The 12,238-nt window shown below is 38.1% G+C and overlaps 1 protein-coding gene across 1 annotated transcript in view; it reads left to right on the forward strand.

Annotated features, from left to right (window-relative positions):
- The window catches only part of hoatz (HOATZ cilia and flagella associated protein), a 57,361-nt gene that overhangs the window by 28,855 nt on the left and 16,268 nt on the right, over positions 1 to 12,238 (forward strand). Inside the window, exon 4 of the mRNA XM_028808979.2 lies at positions 12,029 to 12,088. Coding sequence (XP_028664812.1) covers positions 12,029 to 12,088 — 60 coding nt within the window. The remainder of the gene's footprint in view (positions 1 to 12,028; positions 12,089 to 12,238) is intronic.

Below are 12,238 nucleotides of genomic sequence, written 5' to 3' on the forward strand. Positions count from 1 at the left end.
ATAGAAAAAAATCTTGTTCACTCAAAGAACTTAATTGCCAAAGTTTATTTCATTTAGAAAAATAACATCCAAACCATAACAACCTACTAATTAAAACAAAGGAATAAAAAGAAGTGGTAAAGTAATGCAAAAAAAATTTAATGGAAAGATTCAAAACTTTTTCTAAATATATAAAAATGGACAAAAATCACAAAAATGCAAAAATACAAAAAGACAATATATATAAATTCAAAAGGGAAAAGAAGGGAAAATGATCAGAGAATCACAGGGAGTACAAAACAATGCTAAATATTACACAAGGCCAGCCATTCAAAAAAGACAAAATACAAAAGAGCAATCCAAAAAACACAGAGCTTATCAAGAGTCCTAAATTCAGATCCTAAATACTGTACTAAACAGGAATGAAAGATGATTTTTAATTAGAAAGGGAATCAAGGGACAACTTGAGATCATTATGACAGGTAAGAGTTAATACTTGGAAGACAAAGATATAGCAAACACAAGTCATAAATTAAACAAAATTCAATAACCAAAAAAAATCTGAGCCAAAACATGAAGCTATATTCAAGAGAATCAAAGCCTAAACAAATATCTAATAATAACACTCAGAAATAATGTTAGGTATTTTTTGGATATCCACAAACTTGGATAAGCAGGAACAGCTGCAAAAAATTAAAAACTAAAGACAAAACATGACAGATACAAAGTCAAAAGTCCGAATCCAAAATGTGAATCATTAAATCATCAGAAGGCCTCAAGAAAGCAAAACCAAAAGTGCAAAAAAGGGGAGCAAAGACACAATGAACAGTTAGCTAACTAATAAGACTCAGCTCAGAGAATTGTAGACCAATGTAAAATGGAACCTCGGTTCATGAACGTCTCGGTACACGTACAAATCGGTTTACGACCAAAAAGTTCGCCAAACTTTTGCCTCGGTTCACGACCACACACTCGGAATACAAACAAGCCAGTTTCCCTTTTGGTTTGTACATATTCAGTCTCTCCCTGTGCATTTCCTGTGCAGCGAGCAAGAGAGAGAGAGAGAGAGAGCGCCACACACACACACACACACACACACACACAGGCAACGAGAGAGAGACAGACGCACACACACAGGCAGCGCAAGAGAGAGAGCCGCGCACACACACAGGCAGCGCGAGAGAAAGCTGGACGCATAAGGTAGGAAGGGGCAGTTAAAGAATGCACTGGGCTTGATTTTGTTTTCACTTCTGTTTACAGCGATCGGTTCGTAGCGTGCATTTTTGCAATGTTACTTTTCTTGGTGGTTTATTAAATTACGGATTTTTTCAAATGTTCATTTTTTTCCCTATGCTTAAAACTCATTAAAAAAAAAAGTGTTTTTAGCCAGTGGTTGGTAGCGCTATAGCGCAAACTATTGCAGTGTTAGTTTTCACTGTTGTTCAAGGTTTTCTCAGTGTTATTCAGTGTTTTCACATTTAGTTTACTATTAAGCTGTGCATTCTATGATTTAATTAACTATATTTGTGCTTACAAACTTAAAAAAAATATATATTTACATACAGTTCGTACGGTCTGGAACAGATTAATTGTATTTACATACAATCCTATGGGGGAAATTGCTTCGATTCACGACCAAATCGGTTTGCGACCAGAGTTTTGGAACGAATTATGGTTGTGAACCGAGGCTCCACTGTATTTATAACATGAGCTGATTACAGCACCTGACAACAATTAACTTACAATTAACTTACCATGCTGGGGGCCTGGTCCCAGATGTTATGCTATGTGACATCATTAGAAGCCTTGGCTGCATGTTTACCATTATCCAAGATTGTGGATAAACAACAAAACCTATAGCAAATACCTTGCTTACATTTCACTTTTAGGGCTTGACATTTTTTCAATGTACAGTACTTTTGATATTGTAATTTGGATTATGCTGAAAGGTATAGAAAAAGTTATGAGTCTTTTTGGAATTTAAATATAGTAATACTTCACAAACTACAAGCGTGTCTAGCAATTAGAAATTGGTGCCAGAAGATTAAGTCTCCCTGGATTCTCTGCTTTTTTTTTGTTCACATCTTTAGGTCCCTGCATAATAAAAATGCCTGCTATCCACTTCACTTTAATTACTTAATTGACTAACAATGATAAATCCATCCATCCATCCATTATCCAACCTGCTATATCCTAACTACAGGGTCACGGGTGTCTGCTGGAGCCAATCCCAGCCAACACAGGGCGCAAGGCAGGAAGCAAACCCTGGGCAGGGTGCCAGCCCACCGCAGACAAATATAAATACAATTAATAAATGCAAAGCACTGAAAGGAAACAACTAAAATCAAACTGAAATGAGAAACTGCAAAAAACTGAACAAACAAAATGACTAACTCCATAGTCGAACATAACAAAATTAAGAGTCATAAGGAAACAGGTAAGTTTAAATCAAAACAGGTCCCCTAGAAGTTTTTTATATTTATTTTATTGCTTGGGCACTATGTTGCTCACAGCTTGTTACCATAAGTAGTTTTAAATATTGGATGCTACTGCAAGCATGCAGTCCTCTTTTAATATACAGTATGTACATTATGATGGCGAGCATTGAGAAGTGTCTGAAGCACGAGACCAGAGACAAGCATTGTTACTATAAATATCAGGGTGGTGCCCATGGAAAACCACCATAATTATGAAATAAGGAAGATAATAATAGTAATAAATATTATTATATCAATAATAACAATATCAAATTTATCTATATAACACTAATGTCTGTGTGTGTGTCTGGTCCCTCAAAACAACTTGATTGATCAGTCAGTTGTGACTGAAAGAGTTAAGTGCTGGGAAAGTGAGGTAGACACACTTGAAGATGCTAAGGAAAGATGAAAGAAGAATGGTGAGAGTCACCTTCAAACATGGGAAGTAATCTCAAGAATACCAATGATGTTTACACAGTGGGTAATGGGGGCCTGTCTACCATTGGTGGTAGTCAAAAAGTGGACAGGAGATGAGCAACTTCCTTCGAAATAAGAGTTTAAGAAACAGGCTTTACAGGAATGTGGTCGAGGGAGGAAGCGGCAGACAGGACACACGAGGCTGCCGAAGAAAGACATAGGACTATTGCTGAGGTTACATGTAAAGCAAGAGATAGCAAATATTTTTAAATTTATTTATATTACCTGTCTAGGAGTTCTATAATACAACTTCTGTTGCTACTTGGACATGTCTTCAGTGATGAACCCAGGGGCATTGGGTGTTTTGGGTCTTTAAACATCAGACACCCTCACCTATCCAAGGGGCACACTACTCCATGGATCTCCCCTCCAGACCCACAGCCACAGTAAGTCCTTTTCCACAGCCTTCTCGATGTTCTTGGTGGCTTTTCTGCACTGCAGTTATTTTACCCTCAGGTTGTTTGAATGGCCCACAAAGCTCTGGCACTCAACTTCAACAGTCTCACTGTTGGCTATCCAGTCATTGCTCCAGCACTCTGTAACAAGATCTGCATATTTAGCCCTTTTGCATTCATTGACTTCTTCAACTTGGTCTTCCCAGAGTATAGTATGGACCAAAAGAGCTGCTTGCTTTGTAAACTACAATGTTAATACCATGTCTAGGCAGAGCAGAGTTGTTGTGCTGCTTTCTGGAAACTTAAGCTGCCTTCCTAGGTTGTCATGTAGCTGCCAGTTCCATGCAGTGGCACGAAACCCTCCAGAGGAGCCAGGTTGATGTTGTGCCTTCTCTCCTGCTTTGATGAAGGTGATGGAGTGCTTGGGGGCACCCTGATTCTTACTATGTTGAAACACAGTTCTGATTATGTCTTCCAAAGATCTTAGAACTTGGTCATTACACCAGTGTTGTCTCCCTTCCCCAATACCTTTGGGCAGCAACTAAGAATGTGTTCCAAAGGATCATTTTTCTGGCACATTTGGCGTGCTGAAGTATTTGCCATACCACCTTCACCTTGTGATGTCTGTGAGGTGTGACAGGGCAGTTTTCTCCTCAACTTTGGCCAATTTGCTATGATTCCTCAGGGATTTGAGTCCTTGTCTCAGCTGACTGATCTCAAGCTCATGCCAGTTTGGTCTCGCTGGGTTACTTCTTCCACGTTTTTTATCAATGCCAAACCTTTCTGAGCCTGTGCTTATTATGAGGGTGCACATAGTCTAAAGTTTCTTTTCAGGATCATCCTTCATTCTCGCCTCCAGTATCTTGTCTACTTCCTCATCCAATAGGAACCACTCCTTGTTGCTAACAACAGGTCACTTCACCTTATACTGCTTTCACTTCTTACTTTGTGGGGGGAACTTGTGTTGCTCGGAGGTTCTGGGCTCTATAGGGTGGATTTGGGCCTGGCTCCTCTTATGTCTGACTGTGTTCTGCAACCAACACATTCTTAAAAATGAAGGTACCAGAGTGGTTCTTCAGAGCAATGCTATAGTAGAACCATTTTTGTTTGCAAAAATAAACATCCACAAGAATGTTCCAGAAAGAACCTTTATTTATTCTGATGAATAACAGGCTCCATACAGTAAATAACATTGAGTAGATAGTAAAAGATTTGTGATATACCAATGGGTCATGATTTAAAAAGGACTCTTCTTGCATGCATACAATACCACAGGCTAAGTTGAGGTTTTCTTAATCTGTCAGTGTTCTGCTAGGTAGTCCATCATACATTAAATATTTTTTGTTTTGTTTTTTGTACATATTAGGAAGTTTTTCAAAACACAAAAAGCCAACTTCATATGAAAAGAATCCTCCTTAGAATGAAATGGTGCTCTATCAAACAATGAACCATGCATTTCAACTAAGCATGAACCAAGCAAAGAAAACCAAATATTAAAGCAAAGTTGGAATGAAAAACAAACAAAATGGGTCAAAAATTACAAGAAATTAAAATCACTGAAGACCTAAACCAAAGGGTTTCATGGGGCCAGGAAACACAATGCTTGAGCAGACAGCCTGGGTCAACCTGCCTTTTTATTTCCCTTTCATCATGTGACTGACATCTAATTAACATTGCACAGCAGGAGACACTGGTGGGAGGGGCAGAGGCAAACTATAGGCAAAAGGTGTGGCTATGGTAGAGCTTCAACCAATTCTCCACACAATGAAAGTGGAGTAAATTATACATAAATACCAACTCCAGTTTAAATAGTTCCTGTAATTTTTTAATATATTTTTTTCTTTCTGTGCAAATGAATTTCAGGAAATTTTGTTTGAAGTGACAGAAGCTACTTGTCTCATGTAAATGGACTGAAAATATGCCATACAAGTGTAAATAATAAAATTTCCTGTCAGCTCCTGTGCACCCTTCAACAGCTAAGGAGGTGACTTGTAGATCAGTCAACAAAAATATTTTTATTTGGGTATATTTTAATATGTTTCTTTTCATTATTTGTCTGATCTAACTCAGCTGGGAGCAGCACTTCCCATTAATCTGGGAAATATCAGTTTCTGTAAATATCAAAATCTGTAAAGTATCAGTGCAAAGTGGACGTCAACTCTGAAAATGACATCATTCAGACAAAAGCTACATTCTTAGCTGATGTGATGGCTAGCGTTGCAACTTATCTGATAAGAAGGCTTTGGAATTTAACTGAATAAAATGAAGCTGGGAATACCATGCACAAGCTCTTAAAAAATACTGCATGTTGATTGTTTAAAAACGACAACTGATTTGTAGGTTGACTGAATAGTAAGTGTTTATGAGTGGGGTTGCACGTGAAGTACTGTTGCTATTTCAAAAAGATAAAAGGCAATGCAATTTTACAGCCAAAGTTACTGACTGGTGTGATGTTTGTTTAGGAGATATTGAGTGTCCTAATAGATTCGTAAGCAAGTGGTACAAAACAAACTACAGCTTTCTTTGATGACAAAACAAAAGAATGTTTAATTGTCAGCTAAAGTCTTAAAACAAAGGTCTGTCAAACCAAAATAAAAATCATAGTTCAAACAAAACAAAATTCAAAAACAGAATTTTTCCCCAAATGTATTTTTCTTAAATGTGCAAAAAAAAAAAAACTGGGCAGTTATTGTAACCATTCATTGGGTACTGAGGAAGAGGCTTTACAGTTTCAGACAGTTCAATGAATTAAAGATTATGAATAATTAGTTACATGGCTTAAAGAAGAATTTGTCTGAATTGTGTATTTGTCAGATTTAGGCCACCAGCCAAGACAGCTGAGGGTTATATATATAACCGGAATGTTCAAGCAAATTATAGAAAAAAACCGATCTAAATCCATTAAGTAGTTCTGTAATGAAAAGTGGACAGTCATACATACAGAAAGACAGACTTTGGATTTTGATATATATCTCCTGTCAGTGTTAACCTTAAAAGGCTTCCCCTAAAGCCAACTGTGGACCCCAACAGGGCTGCCCACCAAAACTGCAACTACAATGCAGCCCTTAGAGTGTCTAAATGGGAGCCACACCAGTGGAGAACTGCCACCTATTATACTAGGGAACAACTCATCCTGGCCTGCAGCTTCCCCAAGTCCACCTGCAATTTTCTCTTCTGAACTGGGAAAGGGAGAAGGAATAATCTTGGCCAGGATATGCGTCCTCCTGTGCTGTCTTTCCATTGTGGGTACCCAGTTAAGTAAGGGACCATCCTAGATCCCAGCTGGGACATTAGTCCAACCCCACTCTCCAAAATTGCCTTCATTTACATTCACAACTGCTTATTTTGAACAGGGATGTCCCACTCTCCGGCTCTCCAAACTTCTTTGCATTGGTGCTTGAAGTGGACCAGGATTTACCAGCTCTCATCATGGTTGTCCATTCCACTCTGTGTGCCTCCAGCTCCTGATAACCCCAAAGGGGGCTATATACTCTATATACAGTATTTAATCTTAGTAAATGCTTTGTGGACTAATAACAATGTGTTAAACATGCTGTATGAACATGAAAGTCTGGCCACAGTCTGTGTGGTCTTTGCACTTCCTCCCTATATCTGCATTGGCTTTTTCACAGTGTTCTAATGTCACAATGATATTCAACTTAGGTCGATTTAGACACTAAATTGGACCATAGCAGTAATAGCGAGTGTGAGCTGTGATGGGTTCATACCTGTCCAAGGTTGACTACTGCCATAGAATAGACCCTGTTTTTCAACAACCCTAAAAACTGGTTAAAAAAGGTTAAAATAGAATTTAAATAATAAGTCTGGACATTTTATTTGACAAGATCCACTGTGGGTAGAGAACAATTATTAAAATCTGGCATGATGCAGGAACCAATAATTTGTCCTATGAACAGCTAGTTACAAATTATTAAAAAAACTGATTTTTCATATATAGCAAAGCACAAAATATAATTAGCTCAAAAGTTACACTGTAAGCAGGCTACATCAGGTCCCTAGCCCACTGAACTAACACTCTGGAAGTGGATGTGGAGATGGTACATTGCTACAGATACTTGGGGATCCACATCAATGACCAGCTGAATTGATCTGGGAAAACAGGAACTATGTTAGAAAGGTCAGAGCAGACACTTTTTAATTTCTTTGGAGACTACATTCCTTTAACATGAATAGTGACATCCTTTACATGTTCTATAACTCTGTGATGGCCAATATAAATGTACTGGGCTAGGAACATTATTTAAACAGAGGCCCATCAAATCAATAAGCTAATTAAGACAACACGCTCAGTTATGGGATGCACTCGTGATCATCTTGGCCATTATGAACTATTTGCACATCCCCTCTATGTCTATAAGACATTATCTTTGAGCACTTTCAGCCAACAAATTACTCAACGGAATTGTGTCAAGAAAATACAAAAAAAAATACTGATGCTCTGTGTATGAGAGGACAGAGCCAACTATACTTCCTTAGAAGGCTGGCGTCCTTCAACATCTGTAATAAGATGCTACAGATGTTCTATCAGACGGTTGTGGTGAGTGCCCTCTTCTACGCAGTGGTGTGCTGGGGAGGCAGCATAAAGAAGAAGGACGCCTCACGCCTGGACAAACTGGTGAGGAAGACAGGCTCTCTTGTAGGCATGGACCTGGACAGTTTGACATCTGTGACAGAGCAACGGGCGCTGAGCAGGCTCCTGCCAATCATGGAGAATCCACTACATCCACTGAACAGTATTATCTCCAGACAGATGAGCAGCTTCAGCGACAGACTGCTGTCACTGTCCTGCTCCACTGACAGACTGAGGAGATCGTTCCTCCCCCACACTATGCGACTCTTCAATTCCACCCGGGGGAGTAAACATTAACATTATACAAAGTTATTGTCTGCTTTACCTGCATGGTTTATCACTCTTTAATATTGTTTTTTATCAGTATGCTGCTGCTGGAGTATGTGAATTTCCCCTTGGAATTAATAAAGTTATCTATCTATCTATCTATCTATCTATCTATCTATCTATCTATCTATCTATCTATCTATCTATCTATCTATCTATCTATCTAACGCTATCCGGGCTCCTTCATATCTCCGGCAATACATTTGCATAGTGCCATATTCTGATTGCTCTCTTATCATTAGCCAAGTCAGACTTTGGTGTTTAGTAGTTCAGTTTGTGGTGGTTTTATATTCCTTAAATGTTTGCAAAAGGCTACATTTCTCACTTGGCACAAATAAAGTACTATGTATCTTTCTATCTAGAAAGCAATTAACTGCCTGTCTTTACTTATTGTCAGTTGTATGTATAGATCACATAGAAATTGCTTTTATTTTAAGGCAGCCCTACATACCCAAAATATCAAAAAGAATTTGGTGGAACAAATGTTTATAAATATTATTGGTCTCATGGATAATTTCTCTTTAGACCAGAAAACTTTCTTGATCCTTTAATTTCATTAGTTAATTGTTTTCAAGTAAAGCTACAATGGGATTTCTTCGTCATTGTTATTTTCGTAGGAATCCCAGTAAGTAGCGTGCCGCCTCACAGATCCAGTGCTCTGGCATCAAATCCTGCACCTAGTTGATTTCTTGGTGTGTTCCCAAAACTGTGCATGCTAGGTTAATTGGTAATTCAAAACTTGCCCATTTAAGGGTGTAGGTGAGTGTTTGAGTGGGCTCTGTAATGAACTGGCATCCTGTCCAGGGCTGCATTAAGCAGGATTGAAAATGTTATATTATATTACATAATATTTGATATTCATAATTCCAACCTAACCAATAGAACCAAAAGTTTCTCAAAATCAATTTTTGCAGCTTCTGCTCAATTCTGTCTTGCAGCAAAATGACTTTAATTCCCTTAAAGTCGGCATTAATTTATGTGAAGACACTCATTAATTCTTCTTGCATTGCCCCAATCACAGAAAGGACTTGCTTTTTATCGAGCTCACTGTGCCTGTGCGCTTGACAAAGAAACTGATTAAAGGCTGAAGTGTTTTAAAGCAGCTGAGCTTGGCATCTCCACTCTCGGTCTCACCAGTCAGCAGTACTGCTTAGGCTGATTAATACCACTGCAGTGCTTTTCATTCATTTTCTACTATTACATCCAAGTTTACAAATCAGATTAGAAGGAAATGCTCCCCCACACACTCAAGGATCAATTTATTTTAAAAGGTTATAATAATTCTGGGAATTGATTAATTTAACTACATTGCACAACATGACTGTAATGGGAATTGGCCAGTCTTTGTGTTGCAGATTAGATTACATTTAAAGGCTTCCTTCACACAGTGTATAAGGAAACAGCGGCAGCCACCCCAAAGGCATAAAATCTGGACTGAGCACACTTAAGTGGAGCTGCTCCTGAGAACGATGAGCACTTCAGTAACATTTTCTTTTACATCATTAAGTGATGTAAATATTTTAACTGGTCTTTTTGCATGTACCAGTTGAGTGTTTTAGTCTTGGTTTGCTCTGTTTTTTATTTGTTGGAATATTGTTTTAGTGACCACTGAAATTACTAAACAAAACTGATTCCATTTAGGATGTGTTCTTGACTTCTCTTACAGGATTCCTGGTTTTAGCACATGCGTACAATAATAAGCAATTTTATTTTTGAAAAAACATAATAATTAAAAAGAGTGACAGCCTTGAAAAGTGAGACAGCAATGGTTACTAGAGATTCTGAGTTTTTGTAATATAAGCAACTTCTTTTTGTTTCATGAAGTGATGTTTTAGATAGAAAACATTCTGAGAAGACCATCTCTGTAGTGCAAAGCTGATAATGCATGTTGGAACGGTTAAGGCGACAGGGTACATTATTTTGTTGGCGATGTAAGGGTAAAAGGCCATGTTGTAAAGAAAATATGACATATGTCACCACTTAGGTTAACGAATGAGTGATCTGGGGGCTCTTACACATAGGACTTGTGGTCCCATTTATAAAGCTTGCATATGCATATGCTGCTTTCCACAAAAACGTTTAAATAGAAAATTTGATGGGGGAACATGTGTATATTTATGGCAACTCTGAACCATCCTCATGCAACGTTTCAGAGGAACTGGGAAGTAGGGATATGCAGCCAAACCAGCTAAATGATGACTTGCATGCATAATAATTCATATAACCGAGTCATTATTATAATGTACATTCATGTGACAAACATTTTAAAGCTCAAATGTGATGAATATGATGCACAGATTGTATTTAGTTTCCTTTAAGAGGGTCAATTTAGCATATTTGCACTGTAGTATTTTTTTGGGTTGTTGTCTATTTGCACTTTAGTATTTTTTTGGGTTGTTGTCAGTTTACATGCCTACTTGTCATCACTTTTCCAGCTGACACGTCACCAATATCTCAGTCTAGCTTGACTCCATCATGCCTGCTGTGCTGGAAGCCATTAATCAATCAAAGAGGCACTATATTTAGTTTTCATTTGGAGTGGGTAGACATACATAAAACATAACAGGTTTTTGTCAACATAAAAAGGCAATTTGTAGCAGTGTGCGGTTTTCCTAATATTTTTGCTGTAATAACTGTAAGCAGTTACCCATAATTTGTTTATTGTGTGGCCACGTAGCTTTGGCAGATGACTTGCTAATGGTACTGTACATGACGGCTGACTTTTTAGTAAGGTAACTGGCTGAAAACCTCAAATATACATATGGTCTATACTATTCATAGTAACAGCAATCATGGCATTAAATGTGTCAGGTGATAATGGGTACCTATTCAGATGATGGCGCCCATAGCGCAGAGGAGAGGAGCTATAATGCTGCGCATGCTCTTGACACACTTAGTTTCAGAGTGCACTATGATGTGTTAGGATGGAGGCTGCTCTACAACCCAATGAAGTACCATTATTCCATATGTAGGAGGTTGATTAGCATAGTCCATGTATGGTTGTTTCAGAGTCGCAACCAGGTTAGAGGTGCGTTCACATATGCACATTTACAACATCATTGTGATTTATAAAGGTGAATGGTATAGAAATGTGTGTACAACAGGTTTTATAAGTCAGATTTTCTTTTTGGCATATGTGTATCTTTACTCTTGAATCTATGCAAAGTTGTATAAGTGAAGGCCCAGGAGATCACTTGTTCCTCATGCAGAATATCTTGGCATGTTTGTAATAATTTGTGCATAAGGACCTCTGACACTTCAGCCTAACTCATCAAAAATGTTTTGCCTACTGTTTATGAAAATGATTAGCCATTTTTGCTTTTTATCATTAAGCCATCAATTAGAGAGGACTTATCTGCCTCTGCACCACTATCATGCTGATTCTTCTCCACTGGTGTCCTGTTATGCCCAGCATATTCAGAAAACTCTAAAGACTCCCAGAAATCTTTATTTTCTCATACTGGCATACTGAGTTGCCCTCTCTCTTTCAGTTTGGGTAACTTTTATTCATTCTTAATGAGAATTTTCATGGAGACTCTCCTCTTTACTGTGCTCTTGAGCACTTCTTCACACACAACTTTTCCTGAATTTGACTAAAGTGGGCTTCCATGATACATGCTGCTTGGTTTACAAAGCAGCTGTTTATCAGGTATAATCAAAAAATGTGCTGCTATATTGCTGCTGTTTGACAGACCGATATTCCTCCTGCTTAGAATAGGAAATATTTTGTTCAAGAGAGTACATTTAAGTAATAGAAGTAATTACACCTCGTATCTTTTTAGGCACAGAAAAGAGAAGAGATCCTAGCTCTACTGAAGAAACAGAGAGAAGAGAGGATCAAGGTAAAGTGCTCTCCTCTTTGCTCTTGCTAATAATACAGATGTGTCTTCTTGTCAGAATGGCTTATATCTCCACACCTCCTTTCCACTGGGATTTCAACAATTGCTCTGGAGTTTCTAAAATGGTTTATGCTCTATCTTCACAACATAATG

The sequence above is a fragment of the Erpetoichthys calabaricus genome, chromosome 9 (genome assembly GCF_900747795.2).
Source record: "Erpetoichthys calabaricus chromosome 9, fErpCal1.3, whole genome shotgun sequence".
Classification (NCBI taxonomy): domain Eukaryota; kingdom Metazoa; phylum Chordata; class Cladistia; order Polypteriformes; family Polypteridae; genus Erpetoichthys; species Erpetoichthys calabaricus.